Source organism: Fistularia commersonii, chromosome 14 (genome assembly GCF_037954325.1).
Source record: "Fistularia commersonii isolate RoL2024-O1a breed Wild chromosome 14, RoL_Fcom_v1.0, whole genome shotgun sequence".
Taxonomy (NCBI): domain Eukaryota; kingdom Metazoa; phylum Chordata; class Actinopteri; order Syngnathiformes; family Fistulariidae; genus Fistularia; species Fistularia commersonii.
The window spans coordinates 13,499,411-13,525,381 of NC_141297.1; the positions used below are offsets into that span (position 1 = coordinate 13,499,411).

Below are 25,971 nucleotides of genomic sequence, written 5' to 3' on the forward strand. Positions count from 1 at the left end.
CAGTGGCACTTCTGCCTCACAGCACGAAGGACCCTGGTTTGATTCTGAGAGGGACCTGTGTGAGGTTTGCATGTTCTCCCTGTGTCTGCATGTGTTTCCTCCTGGGTTCTCTTGTTTCCTCCCGCAGTCCAAAAAGATGCAGCAGGTTAATTGGAAAAAATGAGAAAATTGCCCAGATGTCTGAATGTGTGAATAAGAGAGTGAATGGTTGTGTGGCTGTAGATGTGGCCCTGCGACTGACTGATGATCAGTCCAGGGTGTACCCCGCCTCCTGCCTGATTGCAATTGGCGAAAGGCTCCAGCATCCCCCGTAACCTTTAGTAGGATAAGAAGTAGGTAATGGATGGATGGATAAGTTTGCATGTGTTTATCAACAGCTTTGAAATTTCTGGACCAACTAGACTTTCTTGTGTGTTAGTGTTGATATTAGTTAATATAAGTTGCCTTCAGTGTTCAAACTATATGTGTTTGAATGTGAAACAACATTCACTCTACATGTCTAAATAAGGCCCTGTGAATAAGGATGCTATAATATATTACTGGGCAGTGTAAAACATATTGTGCAATTTTTGCAAGTACTGATATCTTAGACATCAAATCACTGCTATCACCGTTCATTTTGAGGTTCAACACTCTGGTAACTTATACAACATTTGTTCAGTGTAACATCCTTATTGTCTTGTGTTGGCTCAGCCCTGAGTGGCGTTATCTTTTTGCTCAGCAGTTATACATTTTTTTATATTTACAGCTGTACACTTACATATTCTAATATCTGTTAGTGGTATCAGTGCTGGAATCCACACAAATGTATCGGGAAAAAAAATCCAAATCAAATAAAGAAAAAACCTATAGTACCATAAATTCTGTGAAACAGCATTTAAAAAGGGTTTTCCAAAATTTTCCACGTAACGATTTATAAATGAGGTATGCGTCCTTAGGTGAAATTTCGCATTTTTTTCAACGCTCCAGGGAAGCCCATATAGAGATCATTATCAGTCAACGCTCCTACCAAGCTTCACCACTGAAAACCTTGTCTAATGATGTGTATTAATGTGAGGAAACTCAAAGAAATTAGAAGATATAATAAAGAACTCAATAGAAGGAATAATTCATTCTACTCTCAAGTTGCAGTTTCCTTGTTTTCCTTTTTCCTCACAGATGATATTCCCTATGGGTACATGAGAAATGTGTGCATGTGCATGTACGTCTGTATGTGCTTGTCTATGTGCTATGTCGCTCAAACACATACACACACACACACACCAAGACAGAGATACACACACACTGAGACGGACAGACACCCACACACACACACACACACACACACACACACACACACACACAAGGCCTTGTATCCTCATGAATAATTCACCTGGTCTCACCTTCTGTTATGCAGTCCGTGCTCCATAACAACCTGCCATAAATCTCCGGACCACTCTCCACCTCTCTGTCTCCATCTTTTCTTTTTGTCTCTCCTCCGACTCTTTTGCTTCCAGTTTCATAATTTGCGGAAAGATTCATTTCATTTTTCTAAACCCGTTCTCACTTTCCTTCCTCTTTTATCCTCATCTCCCCTCCATCTTCTCTCACTCCCAAACTCTGTGTCCCCTGACCTCTTCTGTCATTAATGTTGTAAACTTTAACACATTTCAGTTTTACAATCCTGTTTCCTTCGCCCCACTTTGCCCTTCTTCCCTCCCATCCTTCGCGCTGCAATCCCTTGGTCTTCGGCTGTCTCTTGCTGCCCTCTTCTTGACTTCCCACTGAGTGATGAGGAATAGAGTGACTTAGTGTGTAAAGCCAGCACCTGGATGTGATCTGAAAACACAATGTGGGTGAACAGATGATACAATGAAAGAGAGGAGCTGAGTGATGAGGAATGAAAGGGCATTGTGTGAGACGGCTAGACTTTGAAGAGGGCATGAGGACAGAAAATTAGTGATGGGGCAGTGGCCTTTTGTGTTTACAATGGCAGCTGCAGAGGCCAAATTTGCTCTCTTAATGTGTCATTGGTCATTTATTGGTGATATTTGTTCTTGGGGTTCAGTGGAATAGTACCATTCTGTTTTATATTTTCCTTGGAAGCGTCATGGCTCATAAAAGGCAATAAGCTCATTGACTCTGACACAATGCTTCCAGTGGTATACAAGTAGCATGGGGCCTTGTAGTGTACGGTATATGCTTGCGATTATGCTAATGAGCATACAGTTACATGATTGTCCTTTATAGCCATCTGTCGCCGTGCCTGTGATCAATCAAGGTCGTGTCAGCAGGAACCACTCCGGGACACTACTGAGATTAATTTATCAATGCCTGGTACAGACAAGTTCAGTGTTTCCGGAACCATGACAGCTTGTTGTCTGTGAAAGTGTCAGGTGGGAACTTTCATACAAAATAATTTGTTAAGACAAGGTCAGGTCAGTCTGAGACATTCATCCCTACATGGAACTTCATCATAGTGCATGGCAATACATGAAAATTGTCAAGGACTTACTTTTTTAACTTACTGTTGTTAAAAGAACTGTCAAACTGTAATAAACCGCAAACTCGGTAGTGAATTGTTACCTATTTGAATCAGAATTTTTTTACTGAGCTAAAAATTGTCAAGCCTCTTGCAACTGGTTCATAGCACTGGTTTATTACATTGTAGTCTTGTGCAAGTTAAAGTCTTTCGGTGTTTTACACATTGTCCTGGCTATTACCTCAGTGTAGTCAGTGCTGTAATAGATATGATTCAAGTATTTACTTTTCAGAAAGCTGCAAAGTTTCATCTTCATGAGTAACAGTGTGCACAGCCATCTTGGTTTTTTCCTCTGCAAATATCTCATCTAATTATTTTATTACAGATGCACAACTTGAAAAATAGTTAAACAATTGGTTTTTGCAATCTTAGATATCTGTTGGTCACCAGTGTTGTCTTTATGTTGGTCAGCTTCCAAATGTAATGTTGTGTAATTCGTTATCATCTAATGTTTGATCACACAGTAATGTTCTACTTATCATGATGGGGGAAACAAGTCCTATTAATCACACATAACTTGTAAAAAATAGACATACTCTTTATTTCTTATTTCTTTCTCTATTAATCCAAAATTGATTCTAGTGCTATAAGGAACCACAATTATTAAAGCTATAAATATATCATAGATGTAAACTTTGAATAATCAAACGGTCAAATGATATAGTAATAATGTATTGACACATTGCACATTTTAGGTGTCTCCCATATACCATGAGGACAATATTGTCAGTCACATAACAAACGTTTGTGGTGGTAAAGTGTCTTGACCTCTGAGCTTTACAGTCTTGTCAGTGAGGCATTCACGGGGGGGTTGTCCATGATGTTGAAGCATTCAAAGATGTCAAGTCTCAAGAATGAATAAATAAGTTCATTATGCAGGACAGAGCTGGTCAGGGTAATCTATTTTTTTGGCACTTCCACTTTCTGAAAGTCACTTTTAGCCAACTTCAGAATTCCTCAACTAGTCAAGTTTATTGTAAGATATTTATACCCCTGAATAACCTCCACATCTGTACCATGAAAGTGGGAAATAAAAACACATGGCACTTTAGTGTTGCATTTTGAAATGACTACCAAAATAAGGATAACAAAGACACAGGAAAAAGGCTTTCAGGAGAGGAGGACAACATGTTTTACTTGGGAATTAGTACTGCAGTGAATGACCGAATTGTGTAATGTATCAGAATTAGCACTGAAGAAAAACGTTGGTACTTTATCCCAAAAACAACAGATTATGAAAAGTATTTGGAGTTTGAGCCTTGAAACGAGGTTTATTCAAGAGCAAATTCCTTTGTGAATGACTTATAGCTCTTGCGCATCTGAAACTGCAGCGTGACTAACAGCTAAAGGATATCACAGTCATAATTGTGTAATATGTGTTGTGATACTATTTACTGCAAGAATTTGTCATGTGACGAGCTTGAGCCAATTCTGTGCAAAATATGGTTCTTTTACAAAAAACACACTGCCCTTTTAGTCTCCCATCAGTTACATCTCATGACGTAGTCTTTTTTTTTCCTTACAGATTTGCCAGGGCTATCATTCAACTTACCGATATTAAGATTTCATTTCGAAACGTTACCTATTTTATTGTTAAAAAAAAACCAAACCTTTCACCATCAATCAAGATACAGGTTCATATCCTTGGGCGACTATTTTCTTCCACATCTCTATGCCGTTACGGATGTGGCTTGAACTGCAGGACCCTCCCTTAGCTTCTTAATGTTCCCTCATTATCGTGGAGACTGGTGTTGGTCTTCTGGGAGTTAAACTGAGTAGTGGGTGACCTTCGCCGACTGTGGGCTTCCGTCCAGCTCTTCAGCTCTGCAAGCAGGCCAACTCTGCTTGGCTACAGCCTCAGAATGACTAATGAGACTTATTCAGACACAGAAAGATACTATCCTCCGTGTGTGTGTGTGTGTGTGTGTGTGTGTGTGTGTGTGTGTGTGTGTGTGTGTGTGTGTGTGTGTGTGTGTGTGTGTGTGTGTGTGTGTGTGTGTGTGTGTGTGTGTGTGTGTGTGTGTGTGTGTGTGTGTGTGTGTGTGTGTGTTTGGACTCACTTTATCTCCTCTACCTATGTGTTAGCTGCTTCTCCGCTAAAACTCATTTGTTTGTGTGCTTTTGTGTGTGTGTGTGTGTGTGTGTATTTGCATACACGCCTCTTATCCTGGGCTTTTAAAGGGAAGGAACTAAACAAAGGTGAGAAGAACAAACAGAAGTAAATGGGCTGATAATAAGAGAGAGACTGTGTGCGCATGCATGTGCTCCTGGATTGTCTGCAAAAAACACTTGGAGGGAAAATTGCCTGCAATAACAGAAAGCAAGGGTACTCTCCTGTTGTTATTTCCCTATCTGTCTTTCATTCCTTCTTTTCTTCTGACTCACTGTGTGCCCTTGCTCTATCTATTTTTCTCCGAGTGCAATGGTGTATATTAATATTTATCGGTGTTGATCACAGCTCGCCAGCATTATTGTCTATTTTTGTGATGTTTTGCATTTAGTCTTCCAGGCAGCTGCTGACTCGTGTGCATGTCAGTGTTTGTTTGTGTCTCTTCATTTTAACTTCATTCACCCTTCTCATCTCTCTATTGTATCTTCAGTCTCATTACCGTTTGCTTGTGCCTCAATGGATGGATCACCCACAGTGCATCATGCTCAGGGCCTCCTGGATGGGGACTATAGCCGTTCCTGAGGCTGTGCTTTGATCATACAGGCTCATATTTCCCTTGAGATTCAAAGCTGATAAGTTGTATTCATGTAGTGTTGGAAATACTGTTTTATTCACGGACAAGTGGATTGGGTTCTGTATGATGCAAAAGGCTGAACTTGGCACAAATTCTGATTATCTGCGTTAATAACTCACTCTAACACATTTTAATCTTTCAGAATTAATGATTGACCAAATTTTAAATATCTAAAATAAGTTCCATATCCGGTAAAGTAGTGTTCAAGTATTGACATTTTTTAGAAGGTATTATTGAGGTTATTTTTATTTATATTTTTCATTTTCCAGCACCATAGATAAATGATAAACTGTTTTGTTTTTGTGACTCATTCTAAAATAACTTAATACATCCCACTTATTGTTTTATAGGCTTTTTATTATGTACATATCTTTAATGTTTTCTCCCTTCTGATGAAGTATTTTTGGTTTCTTTTTTGCTGATGGCATATGCCAAACTTGATTGGTTGCCCAGTCATAGCCATTCGTTGTTTGAGGTGTTTCACCTACAGCAAAGTTGGCTTGATAGATGTCTTGCTATCCATGAAGGGCAGCCTGCAAGACATATAGAGTATGAATATTGGATCCAAGTGTGTATTGAAATAACTTTGAGGGAAATTTAGTAAGTTCATGGAAAATCATTCATGTTTATCAAATGCAAAGCATTAAGACATAAAGTACTGAAATTTCTAAACCATATTTGGAAAATTTTGTCCGGAAAATTCTATTCTATTCTATTCTAAAAGTGTTATCTATGTTTTGTTGGGTGGCGGAGAAGAAAAATGTCCAACAACTGATTTTTTTTCCCCTCTATTGTTTCAGTAGCTGTTGGAGACAGCCACAAAACTTATTTTTGGAAGTGTTTCATATCATTCAGCCACTCTCCAATGTGCTATCTAAGCTGAATGACAAGCAAATATGATACTGAGGCAGATGTAGACTCAGCAGGACAATTCAGACAGAGAGATTTCCATGACTTAAAAGTTATGGTTTGGACACGAGATCTGGCACCGACAAGTAAATGGTACTTTGCAAGTCATTTGTAAGACTGCTTCGTATTCATGAAAGTTATACAAAATGCATCATACTTAAACCCTTTTGCATTTAGGGGACCATGAGTCCATAAAAATGTACAACAGTTTACACAGCTTTTCCTTATTTCATGGTTCTAGTGAAATGTACACCTTTGGAAAAAAATTGTATCCTCCACATTGCTTTATTATTTTTTTGTTATTGTTTTCTTCTTTCTTTTTTCAAATTTTTTCAAATGTTGTTTAAGTTATCCTTATCCATTTGACCATCCTATTTATTGAGCTTCAGTGAAGTAGGAGACTGGAGTGTCTGAAGTGCCTAAATGGAGTGAAAGTATGCCAAGTTTAAAAAGAAAAAGGATCAGAGGTATTTGTAGAGAAGGTGCTCTCAGACATGAGTCTTGAGTAGTATTGAAGGGAGAAAGTACCAAACTACTGATTGCATTTTTTTTTTTAAATCCATTCCACTTCTGCCTGCCAGAGAAACCAGAACACTCCAGACTGAGTGTTCCTGTTTATTGGGACGGCAGTTCCAGAAGACAATCCTTTAGAAGAATGTGATTGTGGAGAGGCAGCACACACACACACACACACCTGTGTCGTTGAATTTTTGTAGCTAGATGCAGACCCACAGGTCACATTGTAGGCTCATATTAGTGTCTTTGATTTGGTTTGGGTGGCTGTCGAAGTTCAATGAACAACCAAATGACATATGCCCTTTTAGGTTGATGGAAAACCCGATTAGATACTGCATTTCGGGCCATTCGTGGTTTCAGAAAAAAAAAACTGTGAGATTCTCAAAAAAAGCATGATAGTGGAGATGTAGTTGCTTTGTGACCTACTAGTAAGGTGCGATTTAATTATACAGTTAGAGGTATATTTAGACTGACATAGTAGACAGTTGCAATCCTGAAACGATCATGCAGTTATACTAACCACTTTGAAGAAGAGAAAATATAATTCAGTTACCTTTTGTGTAGAATGACTACAGCTCTGCTCATTATTATGATGCTCTTAGCATTGTTCTTATCTAAGATATTGTCAATTATTAATAGAGCTTTCTAAATGCAGCCTCAAAGGAGGCACATGCGAGTGTTCGCCTTGTGCTGGTCTCAGGTCTGTGTAAATGGAGAAGGCTATGTCAGGAAGGGCACTGCTGTAAAACCTATGCCAAATGAGAAATGCTAATCAATTTAATGACTTTCATACTGGATCAGTCAAGGTGCAAGTTAGGAGGGACTGCCATAGGTGATGTTAAACTACAGGGTGCTGATGGTAGAGGAGAGGATGATGGTATGTCTGTTGGCAGAGAGAAAAAGGAAAGACTCTCGGACTGAGGGAAGGGACTTTCAATGTTGAGACTGAGCATGCTGAGATCGGAGTTGCCAGGCAGGAGGCCAAGAGGAAGACCAGGGATGAGAGAGGACATGAAGTCAGTTGGTGTAAGAGACCAGGATGCATGGGAGAAGGTTTGGTGAGGGCAGATGATTTGCTGTGGTGACCACTGAAGGGAATAATCAAAGACAGATAAAAAGAGCATTCTAAACTAACATTTTGTGTAGTGTATGCTTTTGTACCTGATGGAGCAAAATCTATTGCATTTACTCCCCAATGGTAGTATTGATGGGGAAAAAGTCAGTGCCGATCAAGATACTGTTTTATTCTTCATTTGCTCTATTTGCATCTTATTTAGTGTGTTTTTTTATTCATGCCACGGATTTTGATATGACCACCCTGGTAAATAGGAAGATCCAGCTCATCAATTATATTAATTGAACAGTATTTTTAGAAAGAAACAAAGCAACAACAAACGATCAAACAAACAAACAAACAATAATCTGTCTTTAAACATTACTGAATCTTAGACAACCTTTATGTATAGCCGAAGTAAATGAGGGGTTTATATATGATCCTTTTTTGATGGAGTAACTTGAATTAACCTGGGACAAGACGCTTACTGCTCTACATGTATGGGGCAATGTGTGTTTGTGAACTGTTGAATGAGGCAACATTACAATCTGCACTGAATGCTGTTAATTTGCAACGTCAGTCAGGAGAATATAAAGAGAGCTCATGCATAACCATTTTAGTGCATAGCAGCTAAAAAGGGATATGCTGAAATACAGAGATTTATTGTTATACGGCCATTAATCATGATTCCAGCATTTTTTGCAAACTCATTTTGGGTGAAATACAGTAATTTGCTGATATTGTCACAGATGAATTGATAGCCTAGAAAGTGTGAGAGTTCAATCTTTATCGGTTCCGTTAAAAGTGACAGTTGGTTTCCTGAGAATCAGTTCTCTTATCCTGCAACTATGTCTCTTCTTAACTTAGAAACTGAAGTTGCTGTAATGTTTGTGAGAACAATTAAATTTGTCTTGAACAGAACATTTTCTGTGTGGGAATTCCATCTGAACATATGAACTCTCTGAATCCTCACACATTCCTTTATGTTTTTTGAGAAAATCAACAAAACAACACTTTTATCATAGTTGTAATATCTTTACATTTCCATTTTGCAATTTCACAAATAGTCTTCAGTGGCCAAAAAGAAGGAATGAATGAATCACAATTTGACCTTAGTTCAAAACAATGCAAACCCTCTGCATTAGAGGAAAGACATGTGGAAGATGATTTACTCAATCTAAATATTGAAAACAAAACCTAATTTAACTCTAATATATTCTGTGGCCCCTGTAATTACTTTATTTAGATTACCAGTGTGATAAAAGCTGTACTAAATTAAACATGAAATTATGTTGACTTAATTAGATTTAAATGTCTTTCCTTTAAGCTTATCAAGGTAAAATCTGTCATATCTTTATTTAATTTTAGTTTTATTTTTCCTTTCTATGTGCAGGTTTTATCATTTCATTTTTGAAATCTACAAATTATAAGCCATAAACACTAAAGTGTATTCTGCTTTTTTCTAAACCTCATCTCCAGACAAAAAGCACTGTTACAGATAAGGGAGGGTATTCAAATGCAGCAATGTGACATTGTTTCAAGTTACTGTCATGAATATCAAAATATGGAGCTATGAAAGTAAAACTCTCATCCTTTAAGTCAAACTTTCTCATATTTCACACCACAGGTATGACTGAGTGACTTGTAAAGATGGATGCACTGCAATAAATACATGCAGCGCCGCAGCAAGCTGCTTTCAGATGCTGTCTACAGCTCATTGGAGGAAACACTTTTTGATGAGGTGCGGTTTTCTCCAGTGCCTCTCGAGACATTTTGATGCATGACACAGCAGAATGTTACAAACCTCCAAGCATTTTAATGACTTCCGGTGTAACACTTTCCCCTCATATATTTTGGTCTTATGATGTTGTCTATGTTGCGAGCGGAAATCACGTGATCCTATTTCTTTGAAATCTTCCTAATGTATAATGAATTCTGAATAGGGGGATTTTTCAGATCAAGCTACTGTACTGGATCGTGCTTGGATTAATTTACTGCACAGTGGTGTTCATTGTTAACACCGGCACATGACAAAATGGATTAATTGCCTGCTTTAGGCTCGTGAGAGTGTCAGCTAGTGGAAGGATTGGGGGCATTTTGGAGTTTGGGGCTACTTAGTGTTAATACTGCAAAAGCTGGACCTGAAGTGACCTTTTATTTATTCAATTATTTTGAACCCAATTGTTAAACAGAAAAATTTGACTTGACACTGAACAGGACACTAATGCAGTTTATAAACCTCTGTGTGAGACTGCCACGTTTGAAAACAACTCTAATTCAGTCAAGCAGAGAGAGGCTTTGAATCTGACATGACTGACTAACTGGTATATCAATTCACTGAACACTCAGCTTGCTTCTTTGTCATTGAAAATGTGATATCAAAACTCTTTTTTTCTGTGTATGGATTTCATATTTAGTGAAGAAGAGCAAACACAGTTCAAATTCACAGAACAATCTATTATAAGTTGACCACAGAGCAATGACAGTGTGGGATCTAATGGGCATTTTTGGTGGGTGAGCTTTTTTTTGTATCTCTACTAGTAAGAAAGTCTAATTAAATTTTCCAATAGTTTCTTAACTAGGTCAAAAAGCCAATGATTTCCTTTCTTTACTCAAACTGGAAAAGGGGAAAAAAGAGGGAAGTAATCTGCTGCACACTCAAACTGCTGACCTGCAGCATCTAATGAAGAGTGTAATTATTTATTGATGGCTATTTATAATGTGTTGGTGCAAGCATGTGTTTGTGTGGGTTTGTGACATACATGGGTATATGCATCTGTGTTTGTGCAAACACATTGGGCCATTCATCATCTTGCACATCTCTTTATTTAATTATTTATGTGAATATAAATGAACTTGTGTGTGTGTGCGTGTGTGAGCATGTTTATAACGCAATGTCTGTTTAGAAAAACACATACCTTCTGGGTCCGAAAGTTGAAGCTCATGACGACGTGCTTTAGAATTTTCTTTAACTGGTTTGCACAGAGACACAGTTGTTTGCAATAAGAAGTCAGATCATTCAGAAATCTCTGTGTATTTTTCATTTTATTTATTACTTTAGTAAACATTTACAGTACTATGGCTTTTACAATGTGAAAAAAAGAACCAAATCCCCCATCCTAAAACTCCCTGATAACAAACTCAGACACACAGGCTTCACGATACATGCTGGCAGATAAAATAAAAACAAGCACTTGTGCACTAAATATAAAATATAATGTAAATATTAATTATTTATAATTTAAAAATTATTTATTTATATCTATTATATAAATATTGAAATATTTGATCGGTTTTCTCTTTTACTCTCATGTCGGCCACCAAAAATGCCAGTATCTTTTAGGCCCCAGTTCTGATTCACTTTCCTCCTGTGAAAATGTACCTTGGAATACAGTCTCAACAAAAGTTTTCTGCATGGCAAAAATGTGCCTGCATTAATTATTTAGTTTGCTGTATCTGCTTTATGCAAAGAGAACTTTTTCAAGGATTGTATATGAAGATAATTTAGACTAAACATTAACCAGAGCTAAAATTTTAATGCCAGTGGATAGCCTCACTCTGTGAATGTTAGCACACACCTAGGAGCTATTAACTTTTTGCTACTTCATCATCCTGTCACACTGCAACTGCTGGGCAATCTCAGGCAACAATGTTCAGATAGTAGTATACGTTGTGCCATGTTGGATGTTTTCTAACCGCACTAATGAGTCACATCTCTTATATACAACTGAAAGTAGCTCGAATTGAGGGCCATCTTAAATAAATAATAATAGTAATCTATTTCCAGCTTTTATGAAGAGTTTGAGGAGGATTTCCCTTGCTGTGAAACGGTTTCTTAGAGGAAAATAGATGGTTGTGCTTTACAGCATTGCTTTATTGTGATTGACAATGCAGTTGTCTGGCAGCCTGCTGTCATACTAACTCAGCAATCTCCTCTCAAATATGGTTTGGTTGCAAAAACTAAAGTCTCAAGAAATAAAAAAAAGGAAAAAGGAAAAAACCCTCAGTGCTTTGCTACATACTAGGACTCTACAAAGCCAAAGAAAATTCACCCTCACTTTTTATGTCTATATACAGTATAAATAAGACCCATGGCATGGTCTGAGTAAATGTGCGGAGCTTAATTAAATGAGGCTTTTTACTGGACTGTATATTGTCATTTCCATTTCTTGATATTCATTGCTGCATCTCTATACCTTTGTGTGTACAAATGCTCAGCACACATTACTATGTGTTGGTTTTGCGCATGCCTCCTTCAGCGTACAGCAGGACAGCATTTTACAGGCTGAGATGTCGGGTGAATTTCTGCAGTGGTCTGTTATAATTGGATTATAGCTGTCTGGGAAGGCTTTACTTCAGATTACACAGATTATAGTCTGCAGTGCTGAGATGGGCAGCATGGCTTTAACAGCCTCATTTGGCTTATGATACATAGAGTATTCAGCAAATGTAATGTTTGCCTATATAGATTAAATGTAGGTCAAATATCACAAATGCGTCCACATAACCCAAAGTGTCACACTATCTGCTAATTCAAACGATTAAGATGTAAAGTTATAATTGGAAGAATATTGTTGCCAAAGATACTTTTGTAGGAGATGAAATGACTAATTTTGTTCAATCCAACCTATGTAACTTAAACTGTTGAACAAAGATGCATTTTCTCTGATAATTGCAGACAATATTGAGGAAAAATGAAAATACCTATTTATTCATTAAAGATTCATGTTTAATGAATTAGTATGCAGTGTGTGTGTGTGTGTGTATGCACACACACACATACACACATACCCAAAGACAGTATGTTTATTGAAGGTGCCACTAGCAGTGGAAGAAGGAATCACTTACGATTTTTTGAGTGCCAGCAAAGGTTGACGGAATATATTTACAGGCAAAAGGTCGATTAAACTTTAGGTAGCACAAAGACTGTTTTGGGAGACCGAAACAGTGTGCAGTTATCTTCTGTTGTTGAGAATCCACAAGCGCCATGACTATTTGTGTTCTCCGTCAGGTGTTTTGTTGTCTGTTATTGCATTTGTTAAGGTTTTTCCAGGTGTGCATAATCCAACTCCTGGAAAATAAAATCAATGAAAAAAACATACATATAATTTTGATAGAATTCTTTGATAGTACACCAATGCAGCAGACATCATTTTAGTGCTATATATATTGTGCACAATTATTAGGCAAGTTGTATTTTTGAGGATTCATTTTGTAATTGTGTAACTATAGTGTTCTTGGTCAATCAAAAATGTTAACGAACCCTCAAACCTGAACATTTGAGTTGTAAAAGTGAAGTTTTCGCTTTCTTAAGAGAATATCTATTTACACAATTATGAGACAAATATTCGTGTGCAGAGTTATTACGCAACACATAAAGTGAGAATAATAAACAAACTCAAAATTTACATATAAACATTTCTGAAATGTCAAAAAACAGAAACCAAACAGTTAGCTTCCCGGACACAGCTCAGATAGGTGTACTTTTTACCTTCTCTGTAAATTTCCTGTTTAAGAAGAGCCAAAAAATTCTCAACAGGGATTAAGTCAGGTGAAGAAGGGGACCATGTCATTAGATTTTTATCTTTAAGGCATTTACAGGCCAGCCACGCAGTTGGGTACATTGATACCCCTGATGGAGCGTTGTCTTGCATAAAAATCAAAGTCTCTTAAAAGATGCAGACTTTTTCCTGTACCACTGCTTGACGCCAGTGTCTTCTCAATATTGGCAGTAGGTCTGAGAGTTGATTTTGAGTCCATTTTCAACCTGAAAAGGTCCACCAAGCTCATCTTTAATAATACCTGCTTATACCAGTAACCCTCCTTGGTGGCGTCTGAGTCGAAGTGGACCTCTGCGTCCGTTACTGATCCAACCACGGGGCCGTCCATCCGGTCTGTCAACAGTCACTCTCCTCTCATCAGTCCACAAAACCTTTGAAAAATCTGTCTTCTGATATTTCTTTGCCCATTTTTGACGTTTCAACCTATGTGTCTTGTTCAGAGGTGGTTAGGTTTCAGCCTTTCTTACTTTGGCCATGTCTCTGAGAATTTTTGACTTTTCAGAGTCAGTGAAATCCCTTTTTGGAGCGTTTTTTCCAGAGGAGAAGGATCTGCCTAATAAGTATGCACACCTTGATATAGGGTGTTGATCTCCTTCGGCCACACCATCCCTCATAACACATTTATAATCACCTCATATGCATTAAATCCAATAAGCATTCAAGTTTATACAGCTTGCAGTTAAATTATCGATACAATTATGGATGATATGGTCAAAATAATCACTTGCCTAATAATTGTGCACACAGTGTAGTTCAACCAGGAGAACAGCTGCTTAAACATAGAATATGAATCATTGAAAGACTAATACATGTACCTTGTAAAATATTCTTTAGGATCTTTGCATTAACTCAAGGCATCAGACATGATAGACTTTTCTTAAAATTTAGATGCCTCACTAACTTAAATTGCTGCATTCTAGAAAGACTCAAGAAATGCATTCTTCATTCCAGGGTGTTTCGGTTTAAGGATATATATATATATATATATATAGACTCCAAATAAGTTTGTAAGGTGTATATTTTGACTTTAAAATTGAAAACAACCAGTGGCACGTTGAGTTACAGTAGAAAGACAGCAAAGGAAAACACACTTTTACAAGAAACAGAATGTTCATTACTTCTGTCTTCTGTGCCAGAAGAAGTGACCTGCCAAACTGTAGCTTTCCATGTGGAATTAGTCACTTAATGGCTGGATGTGGCGTGAAGCGAGTTAGTGTTCCATAGTGGCACATTAACCCATATGACCAACTGACACTGGAGGGCTGAAACCAAGCAATCTCTTCACACTCATCTCCACGGTATTCCTCTACATCTTTTTTTTTTTTGTGTTTGCCGCACATCTTAATGAAACCATGACCCAGAAAAGTCTCCCAGAGGAGATATAGTCTTGCCATTTGTCGAGACTGAGAGGGATAAACAGCATAAAATTTTGCTTTTGGAATTAACTGCTGCAGCATTTAAAACGTTAGGTGCTTGTTTAAACTGAGCAATTAAACTAATTATTCGGGTAGTGCTTTAAAGTGATTTAAAGTCTATTGAGTGTGACAAATACTGCAGCTGATGAGGCATAGATCTCTGTGTAGAAGGAATGAAGATAGGGGAAGGGATGAATTTTGAGAGAGAAGTTAGACAAATGATAAATCAAATGAATTTGACTGTGCCCGAAAGGATGGTTTAATGAGAAGGGGAGGCGGAGGAAAGACAAAAAGGGCTCTGGCTAATCATATATGCATTTTGTGCGTTACATGAAGTCAATAACAGTCATCTCCCATTTACCTTGAGGCCAGGTGCTCACTAAACTTTAACATTTATTTAAATTATAGATTAATCAAGTTAGAGATATGAGGCTTACTGGTGGGTATTAAGAAAAAAAAAATCTTCATTTGTCTTTTTAATTCTGTTGTCCCCAGATAGTCAGTCCAGTATTTTTACGGCAGGAACATAGTTGCACACGTGGGAAAGTTTACCATTACCGATAGCACAACAAAGCTTCTGATGTGTGGATCTCTCGGGAGATTTAAGTAACAGTTAGGTTACTCAGCTTCAAGATTGGAGTTAAATGTTGACATTGTAACAGTTCATCATTGTATAACATCCCAGTCCAGCACAGTTTTAGGTAGATAGTCTGCATATTTGAAAAATCTGCACATCTTGGCAGACCTCCTCCAATCAGGAGGTAGAAGGAAACTGGAAAGGACAGAGGGCTTAAAAAATGCAAGTAGATATTATATAGTTCAAATATAGGTAGAGAATAACTAAACTTATGGAGCAAAGAAACTTTGTGGAACAGATCTAGCTTAAAAATAAAATAAATGTCTATCTCTTGGCACTCCAGCTATTCAGCTGACTCTGACCTGTGCGACTGGAGTCTCTCTCACTCCTTCTTGCCCGCAGCTTGTCGTTCCACCAGAGCAAATCTCCCTGCTGTTAGGCTTTCCCTCCATCTCAAATTTAATACTCCTCATTTCATCCAAGCCAAAACAACAGATGCTGAAATGACAAAAGTTTCATCCTGCCATTCTTGAACCAACAGTTTCCTATCATCTGAGTGGTTAAAAAAAAACAATTTTTTTTTTTTTTTTTTTTTTTTTTTTTTGCGTCCTGGAGTTGAATTCTACATGGCACCATGAGTTTCGTAGTTATTACAGGGTGAGAGAATAACAAAATAAAATTAACACAGATGTAGAGTGTTTTTTGAAGATAATACCAACAACTTCATTCCTTTTGAGAGGGGGAGAGGCAAACTCACTGAGCCGAGGCCATTGTTGGAATTCCGTAACTGGTTAGAGCATTTTGTATCAATGTGAAAATAAATAGATAAGTCAGTGAGCAGTTAAAATCCAAACCCTTCCTATATCCTACTTAGGGTGTAACTGGTAAATACATTGTAATATAGCCACTCCAATGTATCATATACAAATCCTCTCTAATTTATGTCAGAAGAATGCTGATAATTGTTCGCCAAAATCGATGCATTTCTAATCACCATAACAGACTTTGTATATGAAAAAGAGGTATAAGCCATGTCTCTGTTCAGTGTGTTGAGTTTTTTTAAGCAATGTTGCTTGAGTAGGCCTTGCTTGGCAGGTAATTGACAGTCTGTGCAAAATGTCAAGACTAATTGTAAAAAATAAGGTTTGGCATCATTTATCACAGGGAAGAGTATTTGTTGAACGAGTAGATTTGAACTAGTAGAAAGAGAGTAAATAGGCTACTAGCGAAATGACCCATTTTTATTCTTATTCTCTCTGATCGAGCTGTTTGCTCCATATCTGGGTGACAGATAAGAAAAGTTTAGATAAATAGCTTGCTATTTCAGGAATATTTTGTTTATTCCCCGATGCTACTCTTTCTCAGGCAAATAGCTATCAGGTTCAAATACTGATCATGATACTACCTTTATTTGATCATTTTGTCAAATTTAGTAATTTTTGTGAGACAGTATTGCTGCCATACTTATCCTTTTAATGTAATTTCTTTTTATATTAATACCCACTGGCAATTACTAATCAGTAGAATTATTTTATTTACATTTTATTAACATTCTCTGACTTATATAATGTCCCTTTGCTTTCTTATAACTAATGTTCACAACATGACAAGCATATTTAGTTCTTACATGCCACCTACATACAAAGTGTAACTTTGATGTGGTTAGAATTCCAGCAGAATGCATGATATCAAAAGTCATCACAAGTTAGGTGCAGTCCTATGATCAGTATTAGTAGTCACAGTTGATCCATATCTTTGGCTCCACAATTGAAATGCATTCTATAAGTGCCGCCATAAATTACAATATTTTTTTGATTAGTTTTTCATCCCAGCTTATATTAGACTGATCAATGTCATCCCACATTTTAAATGCAGTGATAAATACCTACATGAGATCTAGGAAGCCAGCCATGCATTTCTGACCGCCACCCTTACAGTATTAAACATATTGAATACATTAATGGAAATAGATGAATTCTGTGTGTGTATGTCTGTTTGTGACAGCATACATTTCAGTTTTGTTGCCATTCAGGTAGACTGCACTGTTGTCAATTGTGTTTTTCTATTTCTGCTCTTTATGTTCCCTGTTTTGCTTAAAACTCTTGTTCTCTTAAGAGCTCACAAAGAACATTCATGCATAAAGTTGAAAAGACGCGTCTATGTTAATGTGTATAAGCAGGTCAAGGCCTGAAGTGGCCCAGTCTGTCTGACAGATGTTTAAAATTCCCACCACGCCCCCTGTTGTCATACACACTTACACACACATGAAAGTACACACTTCTTTCGTCTCTCTCATGCACACTGACAAAAATCTATGTGCACTGACAAACACACACACACACAAATTTGCTCATTAACAGCCAATTAGAGAACAGCTCTTGGCTCACTAGGGGAAAGTAAAGGCCAGTCAGTGCTGTTTTCCACTTCCAATGCCAAGTCACAACAAAAATCTGGACTCAGGCCAGTGTTTGTGTGTGTGTGTGTGTGTGTGTGTGTGTGTGTGTGTGTGTGTGCATGAAAGCTTGTGAGTATATTGACAATGACTTCATCGCAAGTTAGGTAGTCCACTCAGTTCCCCCATCTTTATTTGAAAAAACCCACACTCAGACATATGCACACTAACCCCAACATAATTAAATGTATTTTTCAGCCCTGCAAGTCTTGTTGTTCATTGCATCAGTCAAAGTACGTGGTGAAACTGTTCACTATCATTCTCACCGCTATCATTCTCATAAGGGATGGCGATAAGACATACTGTGCTTAACAGGCAAACATACACACACTCACAAACAGAATACACATTTAATACTCTCCATGGAATAGAAGCAATGGTTGTTCACCTTAGTTTCTGATACCTTTACATCTGTTGTGAGAATTAAAAAAAAAAGATAATCATCAATAATATAATTATCAACACACTTTGAGGTGATTTATGTTACATGTTATGGGAAGAGCCCACAAAGTTGTTGTGCTTCATTAGACTGCCTCTGATACTGTAAAGAACACATTTTACATGTTCATCATTTTTATACCTAATGTGCTTGCTTGTTTTTAAAATTCTGGGCAGTTTGTGTAATTTTGTCATATTCTAGGCACCACTTTAAAGGAACAGAAAAGCATAAAAAATAAATTGGAACCCATAGCAACAGCAAATAGAAGTGATCTGGTGTGACAGCTGTGTCATCTCACCTACAATAAAGTGGATGTCATTCATATACCACTGAACAGACAAAGTGAAGTTACTAATGTACAGTATATGCCATTATCTTCATGCACCATATGACAAGCTTTAGTATATATTCTATATTTCAGAATATCTTATCTGAACAAAAGTTATTCTTTACTGAATGCTTGCTCCATATGTGAACCCACTTTTTATTAGAAAATGTTTAGGACTACACAGTCTCATGAAAAAAAGTTCTAAGTTTGCCATTTTTGGCAATGACAGGAGTAGAGGGCAAACATTTACAGGTGTACAATATAGGTGCACCCAAATCCTGTAAAGACGAGAATGATACTATCTGGACATGTTATTGTTTAGACAGACAAATACGAAAACGTCATGCCCATGAATCCAGATTGCCATTTATTTCCCAATTGTTTGTCTGATTTTGTACCAATACTAATTTAATATTAATGTTTAAAGCCTTATCATCTGCCATAGCCACAATGCACATAATCCATCTTGCAATGAAGTTGGTTAAAATGCATCTCAATTGTTTTTCTTTTTTTTCTTTTTTTAAGTTATTCCTCTCTGCTGGCTTATCCAATGGTCATTTAATCTCTAACACACTGCAACTTTTTAATCTGCATTGCAGTTTTGTTGCATTGAACATATTAAAGATAACAAACAGATGAAGTCCAAAGCCTCTTATCATAAGTTTTCACGTTTTGAGCCGTTTTAAGTTGAACAGCTGTAGGTCAACCATTCAGACAAAAAAGAGCTGGTCGCTGTCATGACTAGTTCAAATGTTGTACAGTATTTTATGAAATAAGGCGTTTTAAGGTGTTCGCAACCATGCAAATTGTTTCCATAGCTCCCTTCATCAAGTTAATCTTACACAAATGCACAGATATAATATCTCTCTGAAAATCACATTTGGAGATTACAACAAAGTCCATAAAAATAATGTCAATGAAATAAAATATTTAGAATGATTAAGTACAAAAATGAAAGCCCAACTATAGAGGGAGGCCAAGCTGTTACATAGTGGTTTGTACGGGCTGGAGCTGGAGGTGGTGGAATTACTAATGGTCTCCTAGTGTAGCATCCTCTGAAACCACAGCATGGTCTTTGTAGCAGGCGACCCATTGGACTCAATGGGAACTCTGTCTGAGTCTTCCACTTGAAGCTCATTAGTGGTGACAAGTGTGTTGTTGACCCTTAGTTGTTTCCTTAAGTCCCTCCTGCTCCTCTCTTCCCCTTTTCTACGAACTCCTTTCCCTTCATCCCACTTACCCCACACTTTCCCTCATCCCCCGATAATCATTACCCAGCCAGAGTTAGGCAGGGCTTTGTGTGTGTGTGTCAATGTGCAAGAGGCACAGAGTGTAAGCTAGTGCCTGTTCACAGCATAAGGCTTTGGCAAGGACACACCAGGGAACTCTGTCCTTGTCTAACCTGAGGAAATCACGCAAAGAAATGCTTCATGCGGTATCTTGATTGCAAAGTTTGTCTATTAATGATAATGGCCACAGATCCAGTCAGCAAAGGGGGCTGGGTTGAAAAAAGTTCATCAAGCCATTAACAAATTACTACAGCTCACTATCTGTTATGAATGGACTGGTCCATAGATTGACATAGTACTTTTTATAACTTGTTATAACCTTGAACTTACTGAATCAGAAGTCTACAATAAGCAAATTATGATTAAATCATTCCCAAATTAATGCCATGAGTCAGATTAACTTCTGAAATTGAATATTTGTTCTACTTTTCAAAGATATTTTGGACTTAAGTTTAGTTAAATTAATCTAAGAAAACATTTATAGATGTTTTAATGCATGAGCACGGCAGATATTTGAAATATCCTGAAACCAATCACCTAATATAGTAAAGCCACAGTCAAATTAGTTAAACCTAATAAAACCTCTTATATGGCATAGAGGCTGGTACAGGATTAAACAAGTATAGCAGCTGTTGTAGAACAAAGACACAATATGGTGGTTCAGACAAAATCATGACGTGAAACTAAAGCTGATGTGTAGCGGGATAGTTGCTGACGGGTGGTCAGTGCAGAAAGTGAGGTTGCAGAACAAGTGACACCTTACATCATAGGAATTGTGAGTGTTAGAAACTAGCCGCTGTTCTGTCACATGTTTAAACTTCTTCAGGCATAGGCATCCTTATGTCAGAGCTATTTTGTAGACAAAAAAACAGGCAGGTTGAAGAAATTCTGAAAATTGCAGCAGCACCAATTTTACATCCGTCTTCAAAACCTCATTCGTACCAACTGCGGCAGAGAAAAACTCAAGTGCTCTGAGGAAAAATGAGCTTCCTTGAATGGCATGATTTAGTTCGGCCAGAGGTGTCTTTGTGAAAGACCTGCAGCCAAGGAACCATTCTTCCAAACTGGAAGCAAAAAGCTGATTAATTCTGACAGAAAAGACCTTGGGTACATTTGGGTGCAGACACAGTGTTGTGAGCTGATATATTTTCAGTATATGGCTTTAAGACTTAAAGAAACAGATTAAGAACATACATTTTTGTTTGTGGAGAGAAATGGGGTAGGCTGGAGGTCCTTTGCAGGCTTTTAGCTATATTTGGTCACTACCTGCAACTGTCACTCACATCACTTAAATCCTGTTCTCATTTAGCAGTTTAGCTATATTTATAGCTTAACTGTTGTTGTCTCGGTCCTTTTAAATGTCTCTATTGTTATTGTTTAATGTCTTTTGATACCTGTCCTCTGCCTTGTGCTGCTACGACACCCAAATTTCCCCGATGGGGAACAATAAAGTATTGTAATATAATTTCAGAAGTTAATGAATGATTTCTCAGTAAGTCTCAGTAATAACTCTGGATCAACCACTTCAAACTTCTGGTGTTGAATGAACATACGCACAAACATTTTGCATTCAACTACTTAAAAAAATCTGTTTTTAGAGTCTACTTTTAGGTACATTTTTTTCAAGACTGAGATTTTTGTTAATGTTGTGAATTGGCTGTACATAATAGGCCTTGCACTTCAGAGACTTTATGCAAAGCTGCTCAACTAAACCCTTTATTTGAAGGAGCTATTTTGCCGAAGGGTCAAACTCACATTTGAATCTCTGAGTTTATGCAACTGGGTTCAGGTTTCAAACGGGATTTGCAAAGTAGCACAGCTTGGTAACATGGCTCTTAGCATTCAAACAAATAGGGAGTTATCAAATGATTATTTTTTGCTTCCCAGATGAGGTTCTTCTGTTGTTTCCAAACCACTTGCTGAACATGCTACAGTGTCTCCTCAATGAGTTGCTTTAGGGGAATAATAGAATGTGCAGACTGTCAGAATTGAATGTCTACAAGGCGCACAACAGCTAGCAGATGTCAGGTCTGTGTGAGGCCACATTTGTCTGCAGTGAAAACACATCGACTGAATGCTCCACTGTGCCTCAATCTGAGATGTTGACTCTATGGTAATGATGCAAGTCAGGCTAAACATAACAAACCATTAGCATCCTCAGCATGCTGGCAAAAGTGCTTGGAAGATTGCTATCTCACTTCTTTGTATACTGGATAGACAGTGGGAATGTAGATTAGTTTACAAGTCCATGTCACACTACATACATAAATGAAAGTTGACTGATGTTAGTAGTGGCTCCTGTTAAACAATTTATAATCAAATCATGCGGCTTTCTCTGGAATGTATTCAGAAAGTAGTGTATTTCTGAAATTTGGATTTTGTATCCTCCCTCCTGTCTCTATTTTTTATTTCTGTCTTTGTCATGTCTGCATTACTTCACTTGTCTCCCTCTTTCCTGTCTTTAGTTGATATTGTTCTGCTCTGTTTATCATTCTTCTGTCTTATTGAATGACCAGGTCAGCATGTTTTTACTTATAATGCAATACATATATAAATAACCTCAATAAAAATGTGTATGGAATCTGTTCCTTTCTCCCTCTTTGAATGTACATTGCCCTGAGCAGTCCCTTTACATCTGGTCCCTATCAGAATAGCCTGACTGTCATACTCTGTGATGGATAAAGAAATACTTGCTTCTCTTTAGGCAAGTGATGGTATGTTGATATAGCGGGTGAACAAGGATCTAGTAGTTTGTAAATTATAATACAGTACCGGGCATATACAGTATATGCTTTTTTGATAAATATACGTTGTCTGATGGATCATGCTCTTCTCAGGTGGAGGAATTCCCCTGTAGTGAGTCAGAGATAAAATTAGAGAATATGCTGCTGGCACGTCTCTTTCTCTGACATCTAATGGTTGGCAAGATTGACAGGATAAGATCCAGGCACTCCTCATGGAGGAGGTGAACACATGTCAGAGCTGCAATGACAGCAGAGAAAGAACTTTTCAAGTTGACAGCAAATAGATGATTGACAAAACATCGCCCGGGTCAGGTTGCGGGCAGCTGAAAACGATTTGGGGAATTTAGTGCTTGTGACACAGACCCAAATTGTGGCAGTGAACAAAATGCATTTTGCTTCTCAATATTATTTCAGTCTGATTACATGCATAGTGACTCCCAACACAAAATAAATGAGCTCACCGAAATTAACTGGATGGTAGCCGTTTGTCAAATTGAATGATTCGGTCTTCTGACTTTTGAAAGGAAGAGCTATCTTTGACAAGACAAATACTTTTAATACAGCTATTGTCAATGTCACAGCTTTTGATGGCACATACCACATCTTTGCAGGTGTTGTTAAAATTATTTTTTAGCTTTGAAATGACAGTTGGGTCAGTAGTCCCCCACAGTTATATGCTGTATTGCTGCTTACATAATTTTTTGTACATTTTGCGAACCAGATCATACATTTCCATTAACTGATCTTTTTTATTTAATCGGAAAAAAGAACTTAAGTTGTAAATTTTGATATCAGATTGACTACAAACTATTTGCGTATCTTACCGATCCATCCATTTTGTCCTACAATTTCACCACAAGCCCATTTTGACTGAAATTTCTGATTTGTATCAGAGACTAGACACTTTTGATAGTAAGGATCAGGTGTGTTGGATGAATAGCACCTCGCCAATAAATACATTACTAAGAATAGATCCAGTTGAAATGGTGAGGACAGTGATCTCCCCTATATGCTTATTGAAGACATTAACTTTAACCATGGCAGGTAGCAGAGAGGCTCCATGCTGCTCCTCATCTGTCTTGCTTACACTTTTACTTTGTCCAGCTTAGAGGTATTGAGGGATTGGTTGGCTTGCTTGGAGAAGGGACAAAAATGAAAATATGAGAGTGATTGGGCATTTTCATTTGCAGTACAGTGTGCTCAGTCATGCTTGCGCATGTGCTTGGGTTCACTACATACCGGTCTTCCTGTGTGAGCGTCTTACCAGGGAAATCTAGACACTGCTGATTTTATCTGCTACACGTGTCAAAAGCAGGAGAATCCCCTGATGTGCACATTTCTGTCAAACACTTTAATGTCATGCTTATTACCCATGCACTCTCTCTCTCTCTCACACACACACACACACACACACCAAATTTGCTGTGACATATCAATATATCACTGTGACGATGTACATATCTAAGACATTTTGATAACAATATGCTAATTTGACCTATCATTTTCTCTGTAATTTCTCTGTAATCTGTTCTCCCATGTTCATTCCAACTCTGCTGTGCATGCTTTTCTCTTATAAGACACTAAACTACCACATTAATACATAAATAAAAGCAATATCTCAAACAGTTTGTAAGCAACTGTTCAGACATCAAAACCATGCTGAGATCCTTAATTGCCCAATTTGACTTTATATACTACACCTAGTTTATTGAAGCTGATATTGGTCATTGTTTAGACTTTTGTTGTGGATGTTGTTTACACAAATATCACAAGCTCACATTTTCTGTCAACAAATGTCACAAAGATAAAATGCTACTTCTGCCAATAAAGGCCGCTTTCAACACCACTCCTCACTAAATCTGCAACATCTTGGCTTCCCTCCAGCACAATAAAATGTCTACTAAGCACCAGGGAGATCGAAAGCCTCCTCCATCTTAAAGAATTAATGTCAGTTTAACGAGAAAAGGGACTTAAAAGTGTTAATGGTGGAGTTAATGACTTTCTCTTTCTATCCCTCACTACCCAGCCGCTGCAGATAGACGATAATTTCTGTGGCCAAGACTTCAACCAGCCTCTAGGGGGCACCACGGCCATCGAGGGCATTCCACTTTACGTGGACAAGGATGACGGCATGACCTCTGTTGCAGCCTATGACTATCGTGGACACACAGTTGCTTTCACCGGTACACGCAGTGGGCGAATGAAAAAGGTAGGACAATTTTGTGTGTGTTTGATTAACATGCCCCTCTCAATGAAATCAGAATAAATTGAATCGGTAGTTGAAGGAGGTTCTGTCTGCCAGTGTAAATTGTCTGAATTTGGGTGTGTTTGCTTTTGTAACAAAGCCCAGAGATATTTTAAGACAATGTAGCTTGATAAAGTGGGGCTTTTTAGGTTTTATCTTGGGAGAGTTGTTTTGTAATCTAGTCACAAGATTGTCTAGAGCAAAGGAGTGTTTCTGAGTGGATAGGTGAGTGGGTATTTATTCTTAATGTGTCTTATGAGTCATATGTATATAGTGGTCACACGCGAATAGCGTGATCTGCATGTGAGTGTCTATGATTGCTTGCCAGCTGTTTTTTTCTTGTTCTTGCCAATAGATGTGTCAAATCAGTCATTTACCACACACAATGGTTAATTGGCCATTATGGTCAGCAGACATACAACAAAACAGTCCTTCTGTCGGTCTTGTATCTAGTTTTATTGGATACGTGTTTGTGTGCTCTTCAAGTACCCATGTAGAGTAGACCACATGTTGTGTGTGCCAACCAGCTGCTCCTTCATCTGAGGTCTAACTGAGTGGCCTCTGTGTTATTTATTTTTTTATTTTTTCTTAATTTTTCTCCTCAGCATGACATCTCTATATGAGATAGACTGTGTGCTGTAGTCTGAATAAATCAGCAATACAAAATACAAGAAGAGCTTCCGTGCATACGGCCACATTTATTACTTTAAATTGGCATTTGTTTTTATGAAGATAGTGGCTTCACTCTATTAGAGGGATGCTTTATTTCAAAAAGGTTACATTTCCTTTGAAATGTTTTCATTTCAGGTTAAATTTAAGTGAGACGCTTTTTGAAATATTCAGCAGCCTTAGTTTGACAATCAGTCCTGTGTATTTCTTTAGTCAATGGAATATTTGTTGCTGTAATATTGCTGTCAACTGCTTTTATAAACTAAATGACAATATGCTCCATACAAAAATACACAGACACATACATAAACACACACACACACACACACACACACACACACACACACACACCGCCTTAAACAACTTCCTGTCTCTGGTGTTTTGCTAAGTCGACTGAAACCTAGCCCAGTAGTCCTTGTGCCTGACCCCTGGGCTGTGGTGTGTGCGGATAGATGATTTGTGTATGTGTGTGGGGTCAGCAGATCCTGGATGATATCCCGCTCATTGG

General features: G+C 37.8%; 1 protein-coding gene across 5 annotated transcripts in view; it reads left to right on the forward strand.

The window, feature by feature from the left end:
• LOC147227339 (plexin-A1-like) overlaps window positions 1–25,971 on the forward strand; it is a 299,109-nt gene that overhangs the window by 44,768 nt on the left and 228,370 nt on the right. For all 5 annotated transcript variants that reach the window (XM_086158939.1, XM_086158942.1, XM_086158943.1 and 2 more), the window contains exon 3: window positions 24,576–24,758. In XM_086158939.1, the coding sequence (XP_086015065.1) occupies window positions 24,576–24,758 (183 nt within the window). The remainder of the gene's footprint in view (window positions 1–24,575; window positions 24,759–25,971) is intronic.